This window comes from Myotis brandtii, unplaced genomic scaffold (genome assembly GCF_000412655.1).
Source record: "Myotis brandtii unplaced genomic scaffold, ASM41265v1 scaffold847, whole genome shotgun sequence".
Lineage (NCBI taxonomy): Eukaryota > Metazoa > Chordata > Mammalia > Chiroptera > Vespertilionidae > Myotis > Myotis brandtii.
The window spans coordinates 1,973,788-2,000,943 of NW_005371441.1; the positions used below are offsets into that span (position 1 = coordinate 1,973,788).

Below are 27,156 nucleotides of genomic sequence, written 5' to 3' on the forward strand. Positions count from 1 at the left end.
CCCCCCCCCCCCCCCCCCCCCCCATCAGATGGGTCCTTCCCTGAAGAGAGTGAGTGAGGGGGAGGAGAGGAGTGGGCCTCCCTCCCCAGGATAGGGATCCATCAGCAGTTAGAGATGCGGCCACTGCACCACCTCTGGGCATGTCCAGCGGCGAGATCTCACTGGCGAGTATGGCTTCTTCATCCTCTGAGTGCCACTGTGCCACACTGAGATGTTCAGTTACATTCTAAAACGTGAGTTTTGTTTTGAATGTTCAAGCGTTGAGCACACAAACCTCCCTAATTTCAAACCCCAGGGATCTGAGTCCCTTGTTTTGATTCCCTGCCCCATCTTTGTTTAGTCCTTTGGTTCTGTGTGTTATAAAGTTACATGAATGTTTTGGTTGACAGTGTATTGTTTGTGGTTTTTAGGGTCAGATAATATTGTAATGATATAACTTCTAAAAATATTTAAAATGATGAATATATATATATATATATTCCCCCCCCCCCCTTCAAAAACCATTTCTTTGTTTATCACACACTCACGAAGGAGGTAGAGGTTAGAGTGCGGACAGACCTGGAGCCCTGCGCATGCGTCCTGTGCTGCTGCAATCTGGCACACGTGCTGGTCCTGCCGTCTTGATCCAGTTCTGTCTGGAGCTTGTGGTCAGACACTCAGTTCCCTTCCTGGCGCAGCTTTGAGGCACCAATTAGAGTTATGGCCACATCTCAGCCTTCAAAAGTGCAGCGTCTTCCTCAGCCAAACTGAGCAAACCTCACATCTTTTCTAAATAAAAGATGTAACCTTGCCTCCAGTCCCAGAGTGACTGTTGTGCAGAGAAGGAAAGCACTGGGTCATGTTCAAATAATGAAAGGATAGAAATGGAAAATGCTATCATGTTTCTAAGTAGGCTCTAGTTTTACCAATGAGTCAGTTAGGATGATGTTCACTGACAAGTCAGAGCATCGGTGAAAAAAAGGTGACCCAAAGCAAATAGAAGTTTATTTCTCTGTCACATCAAAGAAACCCACAGTAGGCAGCCTGGGCTGGTACGGCACCACCTCGACTATCAGGAACTCTATGCTGCCTAGTTGTCCAGGATGGTTGCACAAGCCCCAGCCATCACATGTGAATCCCAGCCAGCAGAAAGGAGGAAGAAATGCATTCTCCCTTTTCAGGAGCCTTCCTCGAACCCCCATACAAAACTTCTGCTTATATCTTATTAATAACACTAGCGGCCCAGTGCATGAATTCGTGCACCTTTAAAGGAACTGTGGGCTGTGAAGCTGTGGTGGGCATAGGGGTGGGTCTCGGCCCATCTTCTGCACCCTGCCCAACCCCTCCCGCCGAGGCTCCTGGTCCCCTGTCTGCCAGTAGCCCCACTCCCGCCGCCACAGCTCTCGCACGCTGACGGCGCCAGCCCAGCTCACACCCACTGATGGCGCGGAGCGATTGGGGCCGGCGTCAGCAGTGGGTGCGAGCCACGGCTGCAGCCTTGATCGCCCCTCAGGAGCAGGGGGAGGTGGAGAAGCCCTGAAGGGCAATCGGGACTGGCAGCCAACGCTTGCACCTGCTAACGGCACCAAGTGATCAGGGCCAGCACCGGCAGCAGATGTGAGCACTGGGCAGGACCAGGGCGCACAGGAGCAAATAATTTTCAGCAACCACCAGAGGCTCGCCCCGATGACAGCGACCAGCGCCCTGCCTTGGTCTGGTGCCCCCACTCACCTGCTCCACCATCCCGCCATGGCCAGCGCCTGCCATGTTCCGCACTCTGCTGCCTGCTGCCGACACCCATCATGTTCCATATGCACCCCCTGGTGGTCAGCACACATCATAGTGACTGGTTGTTCAGTTGTTCCGCCGTTCAGTCTATTGGCTTATTAGCTTTTTATTATGTAGGATTTTTCACATGGCCGTACCTGGCTGCGGGAGAAGTTAAGACATTTTCTGATTCTACTAGGTCTCCTTCAAATAGAAAAGCAAATTGCTAATCCACCGTCAGCATGACATAGTCTGGTGGGTTTTCCAGGCACAGACTTGAGTTAATGCCAAGTGATCCATGTCACTGTCTCTATTTCCTTTTGACATTATCTGCCAGGTGGCCAGGCAGGGATTAGGAGAGAAGACCTAAAATATTATTTTTAAAATGTTAATGTTCTGGGGCTGTGCTCCACATTGGGTGAATTGAAAGGATCAGGATACAAGAGTGTCTAGACTAGAGCATGCCACGCATTCTGTTGAAGATAAAAGCGTGGAGGTAGAGATGCTGTCTTTGTGGGAACAGCCCATGACTCCTTCAGGAATCCATCTCAAAACTTCAAGCCACATGGACATCATGTTTCTTGTTTTTGTTTTTTGGTGTGGGTTTTTTTGGTTGATTTCCGAGAGGAGGGGAGAGGGAGAGAGAGATAGCAACATCAATGATGAGAGAGAATCATTGATTGGCTGCCTCCTGCACGCCCCAACGTGGAGATCGAGCCCGAAACCCGGGCATGTGCCCTGACCAGGAATCGAACCATGATCTCCTGGTTCATAGGTCAACCCTCAACCACTGAGCCACGTCAGCCGGGCTGGACATCCCCCCCCAAGAATAGTCAGTCCATTCCCTTTCTATGTCCCTGATTCATTATAATCACCAGTTCATTCTGTACATCAGATTATTTATTCACTTGGTTCTTAGATTCACTTGTTGATAGATGCATGTTTGTTGTTCACAATTTGTATCTTTACCTTTTTCTTCTTCCTCTTCTTAAAGGATACCTTTCAGCATTTCGTATAATACTGGTTTAGTGGTGATGAACTCCTTTAGCTTTTCCTTATCTGTGAAGCTCTTTATCTGACCTTCAATTCTGAATGATAGCTTTGCTGGATAAAGTAATCTTGGTTGTAGGTTCTTGGTATTCATCACTTTGAATATTTCTTGCCATTCCCTTCTGGCCTGCCAAGTTTCTGTTGAGAAATCAGCTGACAGTCGTATGGGTATTCCCTTGTAGGTAATTGAGTCTCTTTCTCTTGCTGCTTTTAAGATTCTCTCTTTGTCTTTTGCTCTTGGCATTTTAATTATGATGTGTCTTGGTGTGGTCCTCTTTGGATTCCTTTTGTTTGGGGTTCTCTGCGCTTCTTGGACCTGTAAGTCCATTTCTTTCACCAGGTGGGGGAAGTTTTCTGCCATTATTTCTTCAAATAGGTTTTCAATATCTTGCTGTCTCTCATCTTCTGGCACCCCTATTATTCTGATGTTGGTACGCTTGAAGCTGTCCCAGAGGCTCCTTACACTATCTTCGTATTTTCGGATTCTTTTTTCATTTTGCTTTTCCGGTTGGGTGTTTTTTGCTTCTTCGCATTTCAAATCTTTGACTTGATTCTTGCGCTCCTCTGGTCTGCTATTGGGTGTCTGTATAATATTCTTTATTTCAGTCCGTGTATGCTTAATTTCTAGTTGGTTCTTTATCATAGCATCGAGGGTCTCATTAGTTTTCGTGACTCTCTCCTCAAGTTTATTGACAGCTTCTAGCACATTTTTGCAAGCCCTCAAAATTGCGATTTTTAGCTCTATATCCTCCATTTCTGTCATGTTTTTTTGTCTCCGCATTTTTTATGCTTTCTTGGTGCACCCCCTAGTGGTCTTTGTGCGCAGTCTTGTTCTAGTTGAGCCTTGATTGTTGTAGTTAATACTAGAGGGATTTGACCACCAGGCCGACTGGCTGTGTGAATCAGCTGTGTCTGCCGCGGAAAACTTCTGTCCTCTGGGGAGGTGCTAATCTAGCCTTTGCCTGAGGCGATCCGGCAAATGGCTCTGCGCAGGGCTTGGGCGGGGCGGGCTCAACAGGGCGGGCGGAGGGAGCCGTTATGGTGCCCTCAGTCCTGTTCCCAGAGGCTCTGCTTCTCAGAACCCCCGGAACCGCTGCAAACCTCGGAGGGAAAGCTGCCTTCCAACTGATGCCAGACACTCCCGCTTCTCCCGTTTGGGTCCGAGTCCCCAGCGATTCGCCCGTATCTGGAGCTCAGAGTCTGAGACTCCCCCCTGACCGAAAACGACAACCGCGCTCTCAGCCACCAGCCCGCTTTGCGCGCGCACCTCCGCACCTGAGTATTTTCCACACTGCGCCTCCTCTGAGCCTCGGTGTGCTGTTATTTTTCCTTCTAGTTGAAGAGTCTCTCCTCAGCCAGCCTTCCTGTGGTTCTGGGTGATGTCCGTTCCATCTTTTAGTTGTATTTTTGAAGTGGTTGTTTGCGGCAGCAGTCTGCAGTGTTTACCTATGCCGCCATCTTGGTCTCCCTCTACTAATTCCAGGACATCATGTTTTAATGCTTACCTTTTGCCAGTATAAAGAACATAATAATAAAATATTTGTATGTATTTAGCATATATAATACAAATACTCATTTTTATCCACTGCTTTACCCAAGTGGCACCCCTTCTAGATTAAGGCCAGACTGGGGAAGTGCCAAGAGGAGGGAGAGAAAGATGGCAAATTGAGGGTTTGTTCTTTGTTCAAACAAAATGAGAATGACATCAGACTTTGGTTTCAGCGCCTTCTGGGCTAAGGATGGGATAGAGGTGAGGATGTGAGAATTATTCCTGTCTCCTTGTCGCCTTTTCCTTATGAAATGTTTAACGGGACATCTCCAGGGCATCACTCCCCTGACAACTTGTAGAGAGCTAGTCAGGGACACAGATTCCACTGGAAATGGTGAAAAGGGCCCGATTTGTTTTCTTCTCATCATATTTCCCAGTAATGTGTCTGGGGTCCTTGGGGCGTATCCCCACGAATTAGGAGGAACTGCACATTGATTTGGTGACACACAAATGGGTCTCTACCTTCAATTCGAAAATCCCTGCTTTGCCTGCTGTATTTAGTCAATATATCGTAGAATCTGCCTACTTTCGTGTTTAAAAGTTTTCCTTTAGTCTGTCCTAATTTCTTCTATAATCGAAGTTGCCATACTAGGAATGTTGGTATTTTTCATTTGTTTTCAGACTCATAACCAGACTTTCATTTGCTAAGTTTTTTACACTTGCAGAAACAGCTATTATAGACTCTTTGATGTTTTTCTTTTCCTGGGAACCTTTCAGATAATATATTTGCATATGACGTTTACACTTTCTTCCTGCCTGGTTTTATTTTCATAAACTATTCAATAAAAAAAAAGTTCTATTTCATCTTGTTTCAAGTTAAGGCGTGTTCGTAGCAGAGCTTTTCAGAATTTGTTTGTTTCACGGTATCTCTGAGTGTCCAGTTCTCAGGGGCTACACGAGAACAGCTCTGCCCCGTGCAGTCATCCAAAATTCCAGGCCTCGAGCCAGAACGATGGGACGACCATGTGTTTTCTCAAAACGGAAGGGTTAAAGCCCGGGCCATGGCAATCCCATTGGACAGATGCTCGTGAGCCCTACAAGAAGATGGGAACTATTTGGATCATGGATTCGGGAATTTAATTCGGTTGGATTTCTTAAGGGAGGTAAAAATAACATGTATAATTCAATTTTCATGTAAACATTTTTTTCCAAAATTAAATTTCGCCTTGGCCAAAATTATTTTACAAAACAAGATGATTAATGATGGTTCCAAATAATGTGAACCAGTGTCTGTAACTAATTAACTCTGTGGAGGAAGAAAATTCTGGGTCCTGACACCAAAACACATCTATATGGCATTGCTGGCATTTTCAAGGGTTTTATTACTGCCAAGAACATATGGTTCCAGTGGAGCCGTGTCCTTTTTATACTCTGCTTATCTTTTCTTTCTCTTTGCGAAAACAAATCCCCAAAAACTTTCTCATGTGTCCTCTATGACTACCAAACTTCCCCTAGTAGCTACAAACATTGCCATCCACCAAAAAATAAGGAAGAGGAAGGACACATGCTACTGTTAATATTGGGGTTGTTTTTTACTGGTTTCTTCTTTCTTTATGTCTTCCAATATGTGCCCACTTGATCTGTGTACTCTAAGACATTTAATAAATTTGACCCTAAGACATTTAATAAATTCAGAGATCATAGATTAAGTAGACAAATCCAAAACAGCAAAGGGGATTTAATTTTTTTAAAAAATTTTATAGACTTAACGATGAATTGGAGCCTCAAAATTAATGTTCTAAATCAATTTCACTGTGTGTGTTTTTCCAGCTGGAGTTATAAGGCTTAGTTTCCCTTGTAATTATTTTAGTGATTCATCCTGGTTTACTTAGTCTCCTGCTAGTAAGTGGAAAAAAATAATTAAACTCCTCAAAGGCTGGCCCACCTTGAGCTCAAGTTCAGAATTCCTGTGCTTCTGTGACTTTGAAGTCCACTTTCCCTGAGCTTATCTGCAGACAGCTGCTGCTGGATAGACGTGTTTACACGGGGCCGACAAGGGGCAGTATGAAGAAGCTAGTTTCCATTTCCTTCAGCATTGTTCCGTTAGAGCCCACAGTGCTCCGCATGCAGCCCAGTCCCGCATAGACGTTGCTTCTTCCCGGATAAAAGTTTTCTTTTTATTTCTGATTTGTCGTGAGAAATTAAAGCGCTGACCGAATGAAAACTGTGGTCTTATTCCTCCCTCTATTTACAAGAAATCCTTTTGAGGATTAAGTTAGCCAAATCTGCCCTGAGCAGATGTATTTCTTATCTCCACCCATTTGAAGCCGAGCTGATTGTGAGGACCAGCTCTTCTGTGAGATCTCTCACAGTCTGTAAATTCAAGTTCGTGTCCAAAAGTAATGGGAAACGCAATGTGTTTTATATTTGCTATGTATGTGTGCTGTGTGTATCCTGGGAAGAAAAATTATTACTGCCACAGCAGGGCTATGAAACCTGAAAGTTCTAATCTTCTGAGTACACGTGGAGTAGAGGGCCCCTCGGTGACCTAGCAAGCTGGAAATTCAATTTGCGATTATGGTGACAATATTCAGGTACGTCAAGTGGCCAGAAACTCCCGGAGAAATTATCTTGGTGCATCAGTTTAACTTGCAGAGTCCAAAGAGCATTGTCCCCAGTGCAAAAGCAAAAGTGAGAATTTCAGATCGAAAGTATTTGCTCCCTTCTCCCCCACTGTGTGCTCACAATGATAACAGGACCGTGCAGCTTGGAAGAGAAAGCCAGTGAGGGAGCTGGCATTGTCACTCCCAGCCAGCGACCGGAGGGCGGCCGCCTGGCTGCAGGGGCGGGGAAGCCCCGTCTAGGGGGCTGTCTCACCCCATTGTTAGGTGCTGACATCACTCCTGGCCCCCAGGAGCTCAATTGGTTCTCAGGAGCCCAGGCTGCAGAGCAAGGGTTCTCCACCTTCAACCTGTTTCTGCTGGTGCTAGGGCACTGCTCTTTGGTGCCTCATCTCCTAGAGCTCTTTCTTCACCAGTTTACTCTGCTGCTGCCCAGGAAGGAGCACGGTGCGTCATCCCTAAATGCATTGCTCCCAGAGGGAAAACACATTTCTGGCTTCAGTCAAAAAGAGAAAGAAGAAGGGTGTCTCATAGTGGAGAAGACTCCAGATCCCCTACTTTTTGTCATCACAGCAGTCAGAAAATAAGTGTGGCCACACCTGCCAGAGTGCAGGGAAAGAATTTAGAGCTACTGCTTGTATATCAAAATATTGAAGCCCAAGGCGTGAAGGTTTTCATTGGCAGCAAAACTTACCAAGCAGTTGAGCTGAGAAATGCCACACGGTGCGTTGATATACTGGGAAGGCAGTGGGCGGGGCCTGGCATAGCCTGCCCTTGGATGGGCCTTGATCGCAATCCAGCTCTGTCCCCTCAGAGCTGTGGACTTACTGAAGTGTCTAATCCTGAGCTTCGCACGCTGTGGCAGAGGACGAAGGTGCCTCCCAGGTGTTGAAGGGGGAATGAGATGGGAGACCTCGTACATGCCTGGCCCAGCCAGTGTTGTGGTTTGTGATTCCATAGAAATGGGTTCAGTAAATGCACTAAAATAAAACAGTGACACCGTTCAGGAGTAAATGTGGAACAGAATTCAGATTTACCAGCATAATGGTAAATAAACACAAATTTTAAAACACCAAGGGGGATTCAAGCAAGAAAAAGTGCAAAAGGAAAGGTTAGAAGGATGTTCCTTTTTCATTAGGTAATTAATTCATCTTTCTCATCTTTGTCATGTTAAAAATGTACTGTTTCCTCACTAAAGACATGAGTACATAGATGCAGGGGGATGATTGCTTAAATGCCAAGCAAAATAATAGAAGTCCAGTAAATTGGTGAATGAGAAGAAAGGAAGTTTTTCCTCTGAATTCTGGGATGCATGTGCTTCATCAGAAGTGCTTTTGAGTAGCGCGCCAAGTGCACAGAGGCTGTAACACAGAGAGTAGAGCTGTGGGCCCTGGGACACCCCGATGGGCGCTTCTCTCAAGGCGCGAACGCGCCCGACACATAAGCACACAGAGGAAGTTACTTCTCTCACGGCTGAGAATTTTATGAACCCATAATCTATAGGGCCTGCCTGTATGAGGTGATGATGTTAATGCTTTTTAAAAAAATTAGCAGATCGTTGAAAACGTATGTGAGTCCTAATTGCCATGGAAAGTGTCTATGTGTACTGCAAGTGGGGGGCTTGATAAAATAACTCGGTATAAAAATCACCCCTCTGCCTCTTCGAGGAGTTTCATTGACATCGTATGTGCCTCCCAGTCGTGTGTGATTGTTGTGTGTTGTTGTTTCTGTTCAGTTTGTGCAATAGGATTCAGGGTGCCCCTGGGATCAGCATGGAAGCCCGCCGCCTGGCTGGCCATTCGTGCCTTTTGCTCTCCAGCAGAACCCCGAGCTGTTTCCTGTGCAGTTACGAACCGTGCTCGTCCATGGTGTCATCCCTCCCCATCCAGACCCACTGACACTTCCTTTCTGAGCAGATTAGGAGTTTTGAAGTTTGAATCAAGCCATGCTACTATCTAATAGCTTCTGTGCTTACACAGTAAATCAGTGCTTCCTGTTCTCGTTCATGTTGTAAGTTGACTAGCGGTAGCCTCTGCCCCTTCCCCCTGCATAACAGCGATTGCCAAGACAAATAACCGTTGAGGCTTGGGCAAACATTTTCTTGCAAGCCTTTCTAAAGGTCTACATTACATGCTTTCCAGGAATGCTAAGTCACAGTCAGTGTACTTGCTTCAGGACTCAAGAGCAAGTCCATAATTAAAGTCAACATTAAATAATTCTTCAGCCTGTATCTCTTTTTAAATGTATTGAGAGCGGTGACTATGGTAAGGAAATGCATGCTTGCTTTAGGTCCCTAGGAAAACCTGCAGGTTTTCTATGTTGGCAATTCCTAGGAAGTGCCTAGGAAACAGAACCTGACAGTAAGAGTGGCTTGTCCCCTTCTCACATCAAGACCCCCTGAGGTTCTAAGACACAGATACAGGGCCCTCCACAGTGTCCACTTCCAAGCTAATACTTGTCGATGACGCCTTATTAAGTGTTCCTGACTTTCGTAATTACCGATGGCACATCCGCTTGCCCTTTCCACGCTCTCTGTTGTCCTTAGCAACGGTCTGATTATTTGAAAGCAAATAGTGTGATGATTACAGAATTGCACAGCAGTTTTCAAAGTGTAAGAATTGGCACTTACTTCTGTTCTCACATTATTTGCCTCCACATTTCCTTTGCATTTGGAAGCCACAGTTCCTGGATCTTTAATACTGCATCCTGTTTTCTTCCCTGAGTTTCTCTCTCTCTCTTTTTAAAAAATATATTTGTATTGATTTCAAAGAGGAAGGGAAAGAGGGGAGTGGGATAGAAACATCAATGATGAGAGAGAATCACTGATTGGCTGCCTCCTGCAAGCGCCCCCCCCCCCCCAAGTGGGGACCAACCTGGGCATGTGCAGCCGGACTAAAGTTCTCTTTGTTACTCCCCCAACCCCCCGCCAATTTGTCTCTTAAAATATGAACTTAAACTAGCTAGCTAGCTAGACATTTCAAATGGCCATTCTTTACCAAATATGACATTTATACCTTTTATTAAAACTTTTGTATTTTATGAGAAAAAAGAGACGTCTGCTAGGGAAGTATCAGAACACTTTTACTTCTGTGTTAAATGTCTATCTACCTATCTTGCCATAGCCGGTTTGACTCAGTGGATAGAGCAGTGGTTCCCAAACTTATTTGGCCTACCGCCCCCTTTCCAGAAAAAATATTACTCAGCGCCCCCTGGAAATTAATTTTTTTTAAATTTTAATAGCAATTAAACAGAAAGATATATGTATTAATGTTTCTACCTTTTTCGTAAAATATAGTAAAGAAAGGTGTAAATTAGAAACATTGAAGTTTGAAATTATGAAACTATTTATTGAACTCAGAATAGAAAGGTAATACAAAAAAAGTTAAAACAAATGCACCTGTGGCCATCACCGCCCCCCTGGATCACTGCAGCGCCCACCAGGGGGCGGTAGCGCCCACTTTGGGAATCACTGGGATAGAGTGTCGGCCAGAGGACCAAAGGGTCCCAGGTTCGATTCCGGTCAAGGCCCCATACCTTGGTTACAGGCTCCTCCCCGGCCCATCGATCTCTCACATTGATGTTTCTCTCTGTCTTTTCCTCTCTCTTCTACTTTCCCTAGAAATCAATGGAAACATATCCTCAGGTGAGGATTAACAAATGTCTATCTATCTATCTATCTCCATTGAGTGATAGCCTTTACTTTAGATCAGCGGTTCTCAACCTGTGGGTCGCAACCCCTTTGGCGGTCGAACGACCCTTTCACAGGGGTCGCCTAAGACCATCCTGCATATCAGATATTTACATTACGATTCATAACAGTAGCAACATTACAGTTATGAAGTAGCAACGAAAATAACTTTATGGTTGGGGGTCACCACAACATGAGGAACTGTATTTAAAGGGCCGGAAGGTTGAGAACCACTGCTCTAGATCATTATTGGCTCCGAGTCCCACTCCAATGTTTCTTCATATCTTTATGAATTCATTTATTTGTACGTGCCAGGTGCAGTGTTGGGGGCTGGAGATACAAAGACTAATAAGTTATGGTCCCTGCCCTCCAACCTACGTCTAATTAGAATGCTGCAGCTAGAAGGGATTCTGGATCCTGCCTGTCTGTCTGTCTGTCGGTCTGTGGTCCGTCTTTGATACTGACCAGCAGGACAGTCGACAGTACTCCAGTACTGATGGCCTTGCCGCCTGTCTTTTCCTCTAATGGGAGCCCACTCTATATGACCTTTGACAGAGTGAACTGAGTATTCCTCTTGTGGGTCCGCTGTCCCACCGCCATGCTGGTTTTCCCAGGGGCACCCGGGTGTGGGGATCGCTACTGTCAGCCCTCCGGTTTTGACCACCACTAATGAAATCACTAGAATTGCCCCAAATACCGTATAAAAATATCTCCTCCTACTTCTTTAAATTGTTCTACTACATTGCTTGTTCAAAGAAAACATACTAAAGGAAAAAGTGACTTGTAGCTCTATTCACTCCAAATTGAATATTTTTAAGGGAATATTTTTCAGTTTGTAAAAAGCATATCAAGAGTCATAAAAATTTTTTTACGTACTCTGGCCCTGTACTCTCACCCCTGGGAATTGATTCCAAGAATGTAATTTGAAAGAGGTTAAAGCTCATACGCACAGATATTTTGCAGCATTATTTATGTTGGAAACAACCCAAACGTCCAATAACAAGGGAACAATTTGTAAATCTTGGTACATCCAACGTAACAAAATTATAAGCTGCCACTTACAGTCATAAATTTTGAAAGTATGTAATACAGCAAGAAAACTCTGATAATTTTTTTTTAATTTATCTTTATTGTAGAAAGTATTACAGATGTCCCCTTTGTTTATTTGTGGGGGTTTTTCGCCCATTGACCCCCTCCATATCATACCCACCCCTCCCAGGCCTTCACCACTCTATTGTCTGTGTCCAAGGGCTATGCATATACGTTCCTCGTTCCTTAGTTAATCACTCCCCTCCCAGCCACCCCTAGCCCTGCCTTTCCTCTGAAATTTGCCAGTCTGGAAAACTCTGATAATTTTAAAGTGAAGGAGCAGAATTACGAAATTATACCTACTGTATAAAAATTATGTGGGCATATGAAATACTAAAAGGAAACCATAAAGAATTACATCAACTGGTTGATGTATTTATCTTGGTAAAGTTTTTTTTACCACCAGTTCATGTCTCTGCTAAAAACGATGGCCTTGGTGGTACTGTCATTATATAGAGTATTTTTCATAAACTTTTGTTTCCGTTACATTCATAATATTGCTTTCCTGGAGCGCGGTGCTTCTCAGATTTCAGTGGGCATTCATCTCACCCGGGGATCTGATTCTGATTCGGTGGGTCTGCAGGGGGCCTGAGAGTCTGCATTTCTCACAAAGCCCCTGTCCTGCGGGGCCTAGAGCTTCCCTTTGTGTAGGAGGACTTGGCTGCTGACCCAGTGACAGCAGTGTCGTCTTGGGAGGCAATAGTAGACATGCTCTCTGCTACCTCCATGCTTGCCACAGCAACCGTTCTAGCAATTTGGGAGCAGGGGAGGGGGTGGCTAACGATGAGTGTTGTTGGGAAGGAAAAACGTCTCCTTTAGCCTTCTAAGTTCTTCTGGCTGGTTTAAGAATTGACATGAGACAGTTTAACAGGAGAAAATCAACTTTAATTTCATATGTATGGGAGCGCCATAAAACTATGGGGCTCACGGGCAATCAGGTACCTGGCGCTCATAGGCCATTCTGAATTAAAGAGAAGAAGTAAAAGTCTGGGGCTTCAAAGAGGAAGAATTCACATGGGGATGGAAAAGCAAGTGTTTGCGGGGCCATGCAGAGACTCTGGGGACAGAGAGGACTCTGGTCCCCAACGCTTTGAAGTCCCCCTTCCACACCCAGCTCATACTCTTCGTAAATGTCTCCAGTGATGGTGCTCCTCCTGGTTGGGCATCGGCCTATGAACCAGGAGGTCATGGTTTGATTCCCGGTCAGGGCACATGCCTGGGTTGTGGGCTAAAGCCCCAGTAAGGGGCGTGCAGAGGCAGTCAGTGATTCTCTCTCATCATTGGTGTTTCTATCTCCCTCTCCCTTCCTCTCTGATATCAATTTAAAAAATTTAAATATTCTATACTGTATCAAGCTTGATACTCAGCCTCCTTAAGCCACTCAACTAACTTGAATTTTTTCAATCAACAGAAATGCCGGGTGGCACTGAAATATGATTGATTCTATGTATGATATAAAGAGTGAGAAAGGATTTGCTATGGTAATTACGCTAGCGGTGGACTTTGATACAATTTGGAACCTGATTAAAAAGTTGAAAATCCCATCTGTGTTAAGGAAAGCTTTGCTCAGAGTTACTACCCTGGGAAGAAAAATCTAGGCCTTGGCAAAGAAGCGTTAAGGCCCGGTGGTGTGAAGCAGAGAGAGCCAACTTGTAGGGAATGTGAGGAAGTAGGACATTTTCTGAAATGTGGGAGCAGCAGTCTACCTTTGCATATGAACACGATGCAGTGCTGGGCAGTAACCTGGAGGCGGTGGGAATTTCGGCCGTCCTTTGAATTGGAGCCACACCAATGGCTGCCAAACCCTGCCCTGTTGTTTCCAGACGATAATAGCAAGTTTCCAACTTGATTCTCCACAGTAACTGAAGCCGGCTTTGGTGCTGACATTGGCATGGAGAAGTTCTTCAACATCAAGTGTCGAGCGTCTGGTCTGGTGCCCAACGTCGTGGTGCTGGTGGCAACGGTGCGCGCTCTGAAGATGCACGGAGGCGGGCCCAGTGTAAGTCGCGTCCTCCCTGCCCAGGGAGACCTGTTGTAACATGAAGATAAAGCAGAGTTTAGCCCTTGAAAAACTCTCACCTGCTAATAACTCCAGATTTCTAGAATGTCTCCTTTTTCACAACTCACCATGCTAGGTAGGGCACTGAGAGTTTAGTAAGTTCTAGGAAACAGTAGCACCCGCAAGGTTATTGCTAAGCAGTGTTTCGGAAAGGAGCAGAGCGTAACTACTTTTTAGTCCTAAGATTCAGATCTGAAGCTCATGTCAACATTTTGTAACCCCACGGTGATGGGAGGCTCTGGCTCCCGAACGGAGCCCATACGGATGGACTGGTGGCTCCTGTGGGTGAGTCTGGTCCATGTTTGTACAGACAGTTTTTTGTGTTGTGTTTTTTTTTTTGGTTCACTGATTTAATCTAGAACTCTGTTCCTTCTGTTTCTGTTTATTATCAGTTCACTTTGTAACTCTCTCATTTCTAAGAGAGCTTTGCTTGGAAAACATGAATTCTGTTTTCACATTTTTAAAGACTTTTGATATTAATCTATCTTATTATATACAGAATTTACACACATCTGAAAGGATTTTTTTTTCCCCATTTCCACAGACAAGGTATAAGTATTTTTCTTTTTTAGGTATTTTCAAAGGGAGAATATGAAATCTTATACTGATTAATCATTTTTGAAATAAAATAACTTGGAGTAGCTTTATCATTTATAGTGTTGATCTGTTAGACACACTGCCAACTCTGATTTCTTAGGTATACTGTGTACACAAGTGATTATTACATAGCAAGACTAATGCTGTACACTGTTTAGTCGTCCTCGCTGTTTTTGTCCTAGGAGAGGCCAACATTATTTTATACCAGTTTTCAGATGAGAAAGTGGAGGTTTGAAGGGCTTAGGGAATGTTGGCAGTGTCAGGGGCCAGCAGAGAGCCAAATCGGAAGCCTGGGGCTTGGATCCAAACATCCACCGTGCAGAGCTGTATGCTAACAAAGGATAAACATTTTCTGAACCCCAACCCCACTCTAAGCATTTCATTTTAGCCTAAAGCATCATCATTATTTCAAATGGAAGGTTGACATAACACATATTATAAGGTTGTAAATCCTAAAGAATTCTGATTTTGCTCAAAACATCGCTTGTAGCTACCATCACTCCTTGTCTTTAGACTTTAAATCTATATACCAACTTCCATTTTCAACATCAAGTGACCTGTTTTTACCAATATAAGATGCATTTGAAATTCCCCCTCCCTGTTTTGCACCCTGAAAATTATAGAATCAAAAGGGCTGTAATACTGGAAAGGGCTTGGAGGCTGTCTTGCCTGGTTCAGTCATTGTAAAGGTGAAATTGCTGAGGCACAGAGGACTCAGTGGCCTGCTTAGTATCACATCTATTTAGGGGACTAATCAGACGTAAAAATCAAGGTCTCTTTGCTCCTAGTCCAGTGCTTTTCCACACTCTAGTCTCTGTCCTATAAACATTCTCCACATGATTTATAATCCTATTTCAGTTCGTCTTAATACATGTGCTCATTGTTTTACAATGGTTGCATTTTCTGCTCGCCTTACTCTTCCCCTTCACTTACAGTCATGGTTTCATGCCAGTGATGATGTTAACAGAGCTCAAGTCGCCGATAACGGTGGAGGGTAATAAAAGGGAAGGATCAGGAAGCCGGCGAAGCTTCGCATCACTCCCTGGAGCTTCAGGGGTGCCTTCTGCGTCACTGGTTTATGAATGTCTATATGTATGTCTCCCTACTCAACTTTTAATTCCTTGAGATAAAGGACTATGTCTTCTTAATTTGAGTATCCCTAGTGCCTGGCATAGTCTGCATCCAGGAAATGTTTTCAGTAATTGGATAATAAATGAACTTTCATCTTCTTAATCCTGTAGTTCCTATTATTCATCTCAGTGTCACTCCTTCTTACTTGAATCAGCTCCATGGTCATTTTTTTTTTTATCCACTATAATTTCTACTTCCTTTAGATATCATTACACAAATAATCATGGCTGTCTCTTATGTTTATTCAGCTTGGTTGTTTTCCATAGTTTGTGCAGTGGAAAATCCTGTGACCCTTGAACTTGCCCATTTTAGCCGCAATCATTTTGAATTCATATCCTGTCTTCCTAAGTGCTGAGCGTTCTTGGTGCAACATCAGAGCTAACATTCTCTTCCAGTTTCATTTGACAATTCACTCTCTAAACCCATTGTATTAAGGAGGTCTCTTTAGAACCAATAGGGTATGTATTCATATAAAAAGAGAGGTATTATAAGGAGTTGGCTTATGCCATTATGGAGGTTGACAAGCTCAAAATCTGCAGAGTGGGCCAATAGGCTGGAGACGCAGGAGAGCCAGTAGCCCAGTCCTAGTCCCAGGCTGAGGAATTCTGCTGGAGAATTCCCTCTTGCCCAGTCTCCGTGTTCTAATCAGACATTTCAACTGATGGGATGCGGCCCACCCACATTGTGGGGGACAATCTGCTTTCCTCAGAGTCCACTAATGTAAATGTTATGCTTATTCAAAAAACGCCCTCACAGAAATACCCAAAATAATGTCTGACCAAATATCTGGACACCTTGTGCTCCAAGTTGCCACATAAAATTAACCATCACACCCAATATTGCTGATTTTTTGGTGTATGGTGCAATGCCTAGATCTAATTTTATGTTTTCTGTGTTAATAACCAGTTGGCCTGGTCCTTTTTACTGAAATAGTTCCTCCTTTCTGATCTTTAAGCCTCCTTCCTCATCAGTCAGTTCTCCATGCAGGTGTAGGTCTTTTTCTGGGACCTGCCTTCACTTGCACTGGTCTCGTTACATGTCATTGTGTCTGGGCTGCACTGGTAGCCTGTCGGCCAAGCTTCCGGTTCCTTCTCTTCCTCCACGCATGCCTGGCCTATGACTGACCCTTTTCCTCCCATATGTATTGTAGGATTTGTTCAGAAAGTTCCTTGAAGAATTTGTTATGATTTTTATTGAAATGGCATTAAATCAATAGATCAATTTGGGGAGATTTGACAGCTTTCCATCTAAGAACATGGGACGTCTCTTCATTGATTTAGGTCTTTTTAAATGTTTTTTTAATAAAGATGTATAGTGTATTTCACAAGGGTTTCTACATCCTTTTACAGATGTGTTCTTGTGCACTTTATATTTTTAAGTAGTGTAACAGGTTACTTCTGGATTCTTACATATTGCTTGTATATACAGTGACCTCTCTGATTTCCTTTTTTTAGATGTAGAAGTGACATAACATTATACTAGTTTCAGGTGTGCAACATAATGATTTAATATTTGTGCACATTGCAAAGTGATCACCACAGTGAGTCTAGTTAACATTTGTCACCATATATAGCTGCAGAAATTTTTTTCTTATGATGAGGGTTTTTAAGAATTACTCTCTCAGCAACTTTCAAGTTTGCAACACAGTATTAGTCATAGTCACCATGCTGTACATTACATCCTTATGACTTAAAAAAGTATCTTATTAGTTGTACTACTTTAGCTATAGATACTTCAGAGAGTTCTATATGGGCATTCATATCTGAAAATAATGACAGTTTCTTCCTTTTCAATCTTTATACTTTCTTTCTTGTCACTCACCAGGTCTTCCTAGATGTAGTGCAGTATTAAATAAGAGTGGTAATACTGGGCATTCTTTTCTTATTCTTAATCTGAAAGAAAATGCTTTTAATAGTTCATCACTATGATATTTTCTGTAAATGTTTAGTATATGTTCTTTATCAGGTTGAAGAAATTACCTTTAATCCGCAGTTTGCCAAGTTTTTATACTAACTAGGTGTTGAACAATTTTCTTCATCTATTGAGATGATATGTTTTTCCCTTTTAATCTATCAGTGCTGCAAATTATATTATTTAACTTTCAAATATTACATGAACCTTTGGAGGATATGTTTAGAGAGAAGAAGAGGGAGAGAGAGAGAGAAACATCCGTGTGAGAGAAACATAGATCGGTTGCCTCCCATATGTGCCCTGACCAGGGATCAAAACTGCATCGTAGGTATGTGACCTGACCAGGAATTGAACCCGAAACCTTTTTGGTGTATGGGACAGTGCTTAACAACTGAGCAACCTGGCCAGGGTGACTTTGTTAGTCTTTTTAGAACCAACTTTTGGTTTAGTTGACCCCTTGCTGGTACTTGTGTACAGCCCATTCTTCCTGCTTTTGCTCAGTGTTGGATTCTGCAGAACTGTGCATGTGTGCACGCTCAGCAGTACTTTCCGTCCTTTTTTCAATCTAGCATTCACTCAGTGCTGGGAAAACCCATCTGAAAATACTTTTTTTTCACACACCATCCAAAAAACAATCTGATCTGTTACAGAGGTAACTTCTTTCCCAAGGATTTCAATATTCACAAGACCTCTTCCACTGAGAGTAAGTCACCATGCCCTCAGTAAATCAAAATGTTTTCTAGGGTTTCACTGAAACCAGTAGCAGGCCATTGATAAAAACCATGTGGGATTGTGGAAAAGTACAAAATTGGGTTTCAGAACCCTATTATATTCATGCCCCTGTTCTGCTCTCGTTTGCTCTATAACCTTCGGCAAGACACCTGCATTCTCTCAACTTTCTTCGTCTTTAAGCTGTCCTGCCAACCTAGGCCAAAATAAATAAATAACTAAATAAATCATAATGGCATTGCTTTAAAATGACTTAAAAAAATGGTGCACTTTGTATAATTCAGGTATTGATCACATTATCGATTCCATTTTATGCTAGGATAATGGGCAACATTATGAAAGTTCTCAATATTGGCTCAAATTGGAATCGCCTGGGGGAATTTTTAAATATTACTGATCCTGGGTCCCAGCCCCAGAAATCCTGCTTTAATTTGTCTGGGAGGGGCCCAGGAACCATTGTTTTTTAAAAGCTTCCCACGAGAATTTATGTTCAGCCAGAACTACCAGTTACTGGTTTAAAATGACAAAATGTACTTTTAAAGGCACCTTCCCTAAAAGTGTCTGATTTGTGTTTCTTTCGGCTCTTGATGAATTAGAGGAAGCATTATTTGTTAATGTTTTTAATTATTTGAGAGAGAAACATCAATTGGCTGCCTCCTGCATCCCCACTACTGGGGATCAAGCCTGCAACCCCCGGCATGTGCCCTGACGGGGAATCAAACCAGTGACCTCTCGGTGCACTGGACAATGCCCAACCAACTGAGCCACAGCAGCGAGGGCTAGAGTAAGCCTTTTAATGAGATTATTCTTCATTTTGTCTCATCTCAGGTAACTGCTGGTGTCCCTCTTAAGAAAGAATACACAGAGGAGGTAAGAGTGACTGCTTTAAAAGGCCACTGTGGAGAATCATTCACACCCAGTTAACCACTGGCTTGCAGTTCAATGCAATTAGTGGATGAGTCCTCCACCCACAGTGACTTAGAAAAGTGCTTTTCTAATAATCCTAGAGGAAAGGGTTGGGGGTAGGGATACAATCCATTCAAGTTAACTCTTCAATCTTAAGAAATAATAGATATGGGCTTTATCTACTGCTCCTTACCCCCAGCTCACGGTCTCCAGCACAGAAACAAATACACAACTTATATCCATGTATTTAGGTGTGGGAAAAACTGACTCCTGGCTTTATGACTTGCCTGAGTTACTTGACTCTGTAGACTTTGGTTTACTGTCAACAGTACCTCTCCTCTCCTACAGGTGGCGCCAGGGGTTCGAGCAGAGGCTAGCTAGACAGCTCTCCTCACCCTCCTGGAGCCTTCTTCTTGTCCACCAACCTGCAGGGGCGTGGGCACGTTGCTTATGTCCTGGCCACTGGTCAGCTGCAGAAATAGCTGCCTGACTCAAGGCTCAAATATGCCATTGGACTCCGAATAATTTTAGAAATGGTTTTGAAAAGGAGCCACCTCCTCCTTCTTCATTCATCTCTCTTGGGGGAAAATGGGACCTGTGTATAGCTCCTGCATAGCTTCTAGGTCCACAGAGTGAGCAAATATGGCAGCAAGCCCTGCCACGGTGGCCCTCCCAGCTGAGTGTGGCAGGTGTGGTGGGATGCGATGCATGGGGGTCTGGTTTTCTTGCAGAACATCCAGCTCGTGGCAGATGGCTGCTGTAACCTCCAGAAGCAAATTCAGATCGCTCAGCTCTTCGGGGTTCCCGTTGTCGTGGCTCTGAATGTCTTCAAGTAAGTCAGGCGTCCTCCTTTCAATGTGGTCGTAGCGCTTGGGCCACCCTGTGAACTAGATTTGTGTCTTAGGATGTTGGTCTTTCTCCGCTTCATCTGAAAGAATCCAGGAATACTCTCCTCTTTCTGTTTGTTTGGTTTGGTTTGATTGGTTTCATTGCAGCAGAAGTGTTCTCAGATGTTACTAGGGAAATGAAATCTATATAGTGACTTACATTTCTTTGGCCTTTTTTTTTTTTTTTCATTCCACCCAGCATTTCTGTTTGAAAAACTGTGGATGATCAAAGGGATGTGTTATGGAATTTTCTCAATAAAACCCTTAACAACTTGAAATATTTGAATCATGTTGCAAGGGATTTTTTTCCCCCATGTCTTTCTTTAAGTCTGATTTATTTAAACATGATGTAACCACTTTTGATGTTTAAAATATATTCAGTGTTAGGGAACAAAGTTCTGTATAAATGGTTAGTCTTTCTTTAAAAACATCGCTAAATGAATGCAGATGCAAAACCACAAACATTTTCATCACTAGGACTGACACCCGGGCTGAGATTGACTTGGTGTGTGAGCTCGCGAAGCGGGCTGGCGCCTTTGATGCGGTCCCCTGCTACCACTGGTCGATGGGTGGAAAGGGGTCGGTGGACCTGGCCTGGGCTGTGAGAGAAGCTGCAAGTAAAAGAAGTCGTTTCCAGTTCCTGTATGATGTTCAGGTAAGATCCCACAACAGTCATGATGGCTAATGTTTCTTATACATGAACTGGTGCTGACAGCTTTGCATGGCTTGTCCCATTTGGTCCTCACAACAGCCCACAAGCAGAGAAGGAAGAGAAGGTGAAAGAGGGTAAGCCATCTGACAGGGCCACATTGCCAAGGGCAGGCCCGAGCTCCCTGCCCCAAAGCCTGCGCTCTTGACGGTTCTCTGCTTCCAAATAGTAGGCCTCAGTGAGGAGGAGCTTTGGAGAATTGGGTCCCACAGCTAACACTCTCAGGATTTGCACAGGAACAAGACTTTGGAGGGTCTCCATACAAGACTTCTGAGCGTCTCCATAAGGCTTGTCTAATCGTGGGTCGTATTTCCTTTGTTCATTTCTACTATAGCTCTTCTCCCTCGTTTTAGTTTTCTTGAGCTATGTTTAGTATATTTTTTTTTAAATTTTAAATGATGGTAAAATACACATAACATAAAATGTGCCATCTTTATCATTTTTAGGTGTACAGTTCAGTGGTATTAAGTATATTTACCTTAAACAATAGCTCCCCATTCCTTCCCTCCCCTCTGCCCCTGGCAACCACCATTTTACTTTCTGTCTCTATGAGTTTGACTTGTCAAACTCTAAGTAGCTCATGTAAGTGAGACTGTGCGATACTGTATTTGTCTTTTTGTGACTGGCTTATTCAGTTTTTAGCTCCTTTGGGCTGAATACCATAGACTGGGTAGCTTATAAACAACAGAAATGAATTTCCCACAGTTTTGGAGGCTGGGGAGTCCAAGATCGAGGCAGATTCAGTGTCAGGTGAGGGTCTTCTCACTGCATCCTCACAGGGTAGAAGGGGTGAGGGAGCTCTGTAGGGTCGCTTTTATAAGGGCACTAATTCCATTCATGAGGGCTCCACCCTCATGACCTAATCACCCCCCAAGACCCCCACCTCCCGATACCATCACCTTAGGGATTAAACTTCAACACCTTCGGGGGACATAAATGTTCAGTCTATAGCAGTAACTTAACATAATGTCAAGATGCATCCATGTTATTGCATATGTCAGAATTTAATTCCTTTTTAAAACTGAAGGGTCATCTATTGTATGCACATACCACATTTTGTTTATCCATTCATCTGTGGGCGACCCAGGTTGCTTCTACTACTTGGCTGTTGTAAATTATGCTGCTATGCACATGTGTGTAAAAATCCTTCTTCGAGACTCTGCTTGGAATTCTTTTGGATATATACCCAGAAGTGGAGTTGCTGGATCATCTGGTATATTTTTAAACACTGGCGACCTAGGTTGCTTCTGCTACTTGGCTATTGTAAATTATACTGCTATGCACATGTGTGTAAAAATCCTTCTTCGTGACTCTGCTTGGAATTCTTTTGGATATATACCCAAAAGTGGAGTTGCTGGATCATCTGGTATATTTTTAAACACACCTGGATAATGAGCTTTCACTAAGAAAATCTGACTTCCAGGACCTCACTTTTCCTCAGTTTACCCCGGCACCCACCTAAACATCTCCATTCTGCCTTCTGTGGCTCCAGCCCTGGCTCCTAGCTTTGTCCTCAGAGGTGGCCCATGATTGCCAGTGGATAGCCTGCAGCTGACTGCTTCTCCATCCCTCACGGATTCTGTCGGTCTGTCCCTCAGATGTCACAGCAATAGCGTCACCCCTCCTTCCTGTTCAGATGGCAGTGGCCAAAAGCTGAATAAAAAAAGGTGAATAGTAGCATTGCCTGGAAGTCTAGCGCTGCATCACCATGAGCGTGATGTTGACCTGAGGCGAAGGCTCCCTCTGAGGAAAGCTTGCGTGCCAGGCATAATGAGTACTTTGTACATTAACTTCGTTGCACCCGATGTTCCTGTTGGGGAGGAATTGTTGACATGCCCCCCAACCACCACCCCTTATTTTACAGATAAAGAAACTAAAGCACAAACACGTCAAGGAACCTGCCCAGGGTCCCACAGGCAGAAAGAGGCGGAGCTGGGAGAGTATTCAGAATGATGGAGGCCATTGTCCTGCTCTGTTCTTCAGGATTCAGTACCGTGTTCACAGCTGGGGGTGGGGAGATAACTGCCGAAAGGGGCAGTAACTGAGTGACCCGCCTGGAGAGGAGCATGACAGATGGGCCCAGAGTCTGTGCCAAGTGAGGGAGACAGTACAGGCTCAGGAGATGTTTGTGGAAAGAAGGATTTCAGGAATGTCCTGGGATGGTTAGCCCAGAACAGGTTTGTCATGTTGCAAAGCCCTTGTATGAATGAGACTAAAATGTTCTGAGTTACAGAGGTGGTAGAGGGTAAATAGGGGGAGGAGACTTGGGTTTTACATGAAGAAAAGTATTCTAATTGGAAGCTGTGGGTTCTCTGACCCTGGAGGTGATAAGCAAAGATAGAGTCAGCCCTGCAGTGGGCACGTCAGGCATGTAGCCAGTCAGATGGCGGCCGGCCGTGATGACCTGTATTCCTCCCTGCACCCTGCTGCCCAGGTAAACCTTGCCGGGGTGTCTCAGCGCCGGGCACAGCCCTCAGCCCTTTACACAAACTAGGAAACTCACTTGCAGACCATCACCGTCCCGTCTGAAGCACCCACCCCACTCTGAGCATCCACGGCAGTTTTGGTTTTTAAATGAATGATTTCATAAGTGTGTCTCTTTTCAAGAAGACCATCCCAGGTGAAAAGGTCAGGGAATAGAGGCCTGTTCCTGAGTTATGCTGGCTCAGACATGCGCACTAACCCTAAGATGAACCCTTTTCCTTCCCACTAAATTTATTTTTCCTGAATTCCCATTCTTCATGGAGATAATGCTGTTAAAACGTCTGCTCTCCTGTGGAAAGGGAAAATTTATAATAATGTGGTCTGAAGTCCTGCATTTGATAGGTGGTCTCGAGGCCAGGATTCTTACCTCCTTTGCCAACATATGCTGCTCCCTTTTCTTATAACAGAAATTAGATTTGAGCTGCATAATTGTTTATTTGATAATCAGCCTCCCGGCCTCTTGTTACATGACTGTTTGTGAAAAGAGTTAGTACTGCTCTGGTTCACTTCATACTGCCTCCCTCAGAGCTGTGTTCCTGTCACTGGTCAGTGAGCCCATTTACAACCTTGTCTTGTAACAGCATAGAAATCTGAATTTGTTGGTGCAGACGATAACCGAGCTCATACTCTTCTTCCCCTGATTTCTTGCATATTTAGTGCTGGGGAACCTTTGTAGACTAAGTAATGGTTTTCTTGAAACCCTTTCTGTTCCCTTTTGTCTCCCGACCCCCACCATGACTAATCATTAGGTGCTTGGCAGCTTGGTAGGTGTGGGATTGCTCTGCAGGAAGAAAGGCGATAAAATGCTTTTGGATGAATCACCCTGCTGCCCCTGCTTCTCAGTTCAGACTGGGCTTGTGTTGTGTGCCTTTTGGGACCTCCTCCAGCTCCATCACACTAGGAACGTATTCAGTACAGGATCCATGGCGTCTGATTTCGGATGGCCCCACCCCTGCCCCAGGCCTGTGTTACAGAAGAAAGACACCTGAGATCACTTGGAGGAAGTTGAAATAGTGTGGGAGCACAGGGCATGATTGCTTGTGTGTGGGGAGTACAAATGGCTCGAAACCCCCATGGAAAGAGGAACAGTTAGAGAGAAAGAGAGACACCTGACCTCATAGACACTGTGAGGCTGGACAACAGCAGGGAGCCCGTAGTTAAAGCAAGAAACAAGCTACACTGCTGACTTGGGGGTCTATGCTAAACTTTACAGAAAATTGAGTTAAGCAGTCACTCCTCGAGAACAATTCTGCACATTTTTAACCAAAGTATCTCCTAATTCAAGAGTAGGCAACTTTTGATTAGAGTACTGGAGGCAGCTGTTGATTCATAATAATTTTAAAAATTTGGAATAAAATGCAGTGACCTAATTGCTCATAGGAAACTTATCATGTAGGAATTAACATATTTAAATTTTAAATAGAGTGCGTCACATTCTCTCAATCATATTGTCACCAGAAAGGGATTGGGCCCGAGGCAGGTCTGCCTAGGGCCGGCCAGTAGTGTATGGATTCTTGATTTCATGCAGGAAAAGATTTTACAAAACAAGTCCAGGTGATTTTGAGAGCATATTTTTTAAAGCTGGGAACAGTGAAACAAAGGAAGGGCTTAGGATAGAAGAGGCAACAGGAGAGAGCCTAGGCCAGCCGTGGGCAAACTACGGCCCACGGGAATAAAAAAGGCAACAGGAGAGAGCCTAGGCGGTGCTCTGCTTTAGCTTCCTAGAAACAGAGCAAAGAAGTGAGCCACGCCGGGCTGCGTGGACTCATTGGAAGTAAAAGTCATAGTGACTGTTTTTAGCTCACTGAAAAGTCATAGAAAAGGGGCCTTTGAGACAGGTTTAGGGACTTAATGCAGGATAAGCTGCAGTAGCCGCTGCCTGTTGCTCCCCTGGTTGCAAGTCTCGCTCGAGGGGAGAATTTAGGAGAAAGAGCAAAATTACATGTGTTCCTAAGATGATGTAATGCGGGTCAGAACTTCATTGTCTTGAGGGCCCAACCCTTAAGGGAGTGGTCGTGCAAGGGCTTGTTATGGGTGTCATATGAGGCTATTCTTTCTGGCCCCTTGTTCCTCCTCTAAGGGGGTCTTATGACTAGGACAGTGATGGCGAACCTATGACACATGTCAGAGGTGACACGCGAACTCATTTTTTTGGTTGATTTTTCTTTGTTAAATGGCATTTAAATATATAAAATAAATATCAAAAATATAAGTCTTTGTTTTACTATGGTTGCAAATATCAAAAAATTTCTATATGTGACACAGCACCAGAGTTAAGTTAGGGTTTTTCAAAATGCTGACACGCCAAGCTCAAAAGGTTCGCCATCACTGGACTAGGAAGATGCCAGGGTAAGAAAGGTCAGGGGAGGGTTTGGACCACAAGACCAGCCATATGAAAGGTCAGGAGCGAGTCCAAACCACACAACCAGCAATATGAAAGGTTAGGGGGGTGTAAACTGCATGACCAGCAATATACTAGGGGAGGAAAGGTCACCCCCGGCGTGAGGTCCTTGTGTTCCCAGTTTTGCCCGTTGCTAGGCACCCAGGGCTTCCCGCCCCAGTAACCTTCTGTACCCGGCCTATCATCCTTGCTCTGCTCATGTCTATCTAATTGCCCACCACAATATTATATCAATCATATTAGACAACCACAGTCCCCTTTAAGAAGTTAAGAGTTCCCTCCAAGTTCATCTTCTATATGACATTGTCTTTTGTATTATTACTTTTTACAATATCTTTATAGTTGACTAGTGTAATATCTCTGCGAGCACACAGGAAAATAGGATGGCAGAAAGACAAATCCATGTTTGCACTTTACTAGCTAACATTCCTCTTTCATACCTTTTTTCAAGCATAAGTCGGTGGATTATGCATTATAGATGCAGACACAGAAGTTCGGAGAAGATGGGGGACTTACCCCCATAACAAAGGGACACTTAGAGTAAGAAGAATAAAGCCTTGGGGTCATGCAGAATTGTGTTCAAATCTTAACAAGGTTTAATTCCTACTACAGATACAAATTTGGGCAAGCTGACTCATATCTCTGAGCCTCAGCTTTCTTATCAATAGTGTCTGAAAGTAACACCAACTTCAAATTCACCTCCTTGCTGTGAGGACCAAATTAAGTGCCTCAGAGGAAAATGCAGAAACGTAGGAAGCTGGCAAGCAGTGTTAAGATCTTCCTCCTGCCACAATCACTCAGAAAGAGAGAGGGGCCCTAACCAGTTTGACTCAGTGAATAGAGCGTCGGCCTGCGGACTGAAGGGTCCCAGGCTCGATTCCGATCAAGGGCATGTACCTTGGTTGCGGGCACATCCCCAGTAGGGAGTGTGCAGGAGACAGCTGATCGATGTTTCTCCCTCATCAATGTTTCTAACTCTCTATCCCTCTCCCTTCCTCTCTGTAAAAAAAATCAATAAAATTATTTTTTTTTAAATTAAAAAGAAAGAAAGAGAGAGGGCCTCCTGAATTGACTGCAAGAATTATCTTGCAACGCAGGTACCTTTGGAGACTCTAGGATTGATTTCCTGTCCAAGCAGCTTAAAACCAGGAATTAGAATCCAAGGCTTCTAGTGCACCGAGAAAGAGATGTTGGGGGTGGCAAGAGCAGCATCTGGTGTTAGAATGGTGGGATTGGACGTACCTGGGTTCAGTAACCTCGGTACTTGGGTTCTGGCTAGGAAAGAATTCAGAGCCAAGACTCAAACTATAAGCGAACATTTATTTGGAAAATCACAGAGGTTGAAGAAGTAATTCATAGAAGAATTGGGCTTGGGAAACAAGTTATAGAGCAGCGGTTCTCAACCTGTGGGTTGCGACCCCTTTGGCGGTCCGGGCTTGGGAAACAAGTTATAGAGGCAAAGGAAGGGCCCTTGGAGCTTAGAAGTAAGGAAGATAAGGGTGATGCACAGTGGGGGAGGGGGGAAGGAGGAGAAAGGCCCCAAAAGGGAGAGTGCATTGGGTCTTATGTCCCAGGGGTTTTAAATTGGAGATTTTAGGGGAGGTCTCAATAGACTATTCATTAGCTTTCCAGGTGTGTTCTTTCAGGATCAGGGTCTCC

General features: G+C 44.1%; 1 protein-coding gene across 1 annotated transcript in view; it reads left to right on the forward strand.

Moving 5' to 3' along the window:
- MTHFD1L (methylenetetrahydrofolate dehydrogenase (NADP+ dependent) 1-like) overlaps positions 1–27,156 on the forward strand; it is a 166,596-nt gene that overhangs the window by 86,856 nt on the left and 52,584 nt on the right. The window contains exons 21-24 of the mRNA XM_014532123.1: positions 13,543–13,682; positions 18,939–18,980; positions 19,748–19,848; positions 20,381–20,558. Of these exons, the coding sequence (XP_014387609.1) occupies positions 13,543–13,682; positions 18,939–18,980; positions 19,748–19,848; positions 20,381–20,558 (461 nt within the window). The remainder of the gene's footprint in view (positions 1–13,542; positions 13,683–18,938; positions 18,981–19,747; positions 19,849–20,380; positions 20,559–27,156) is intronic.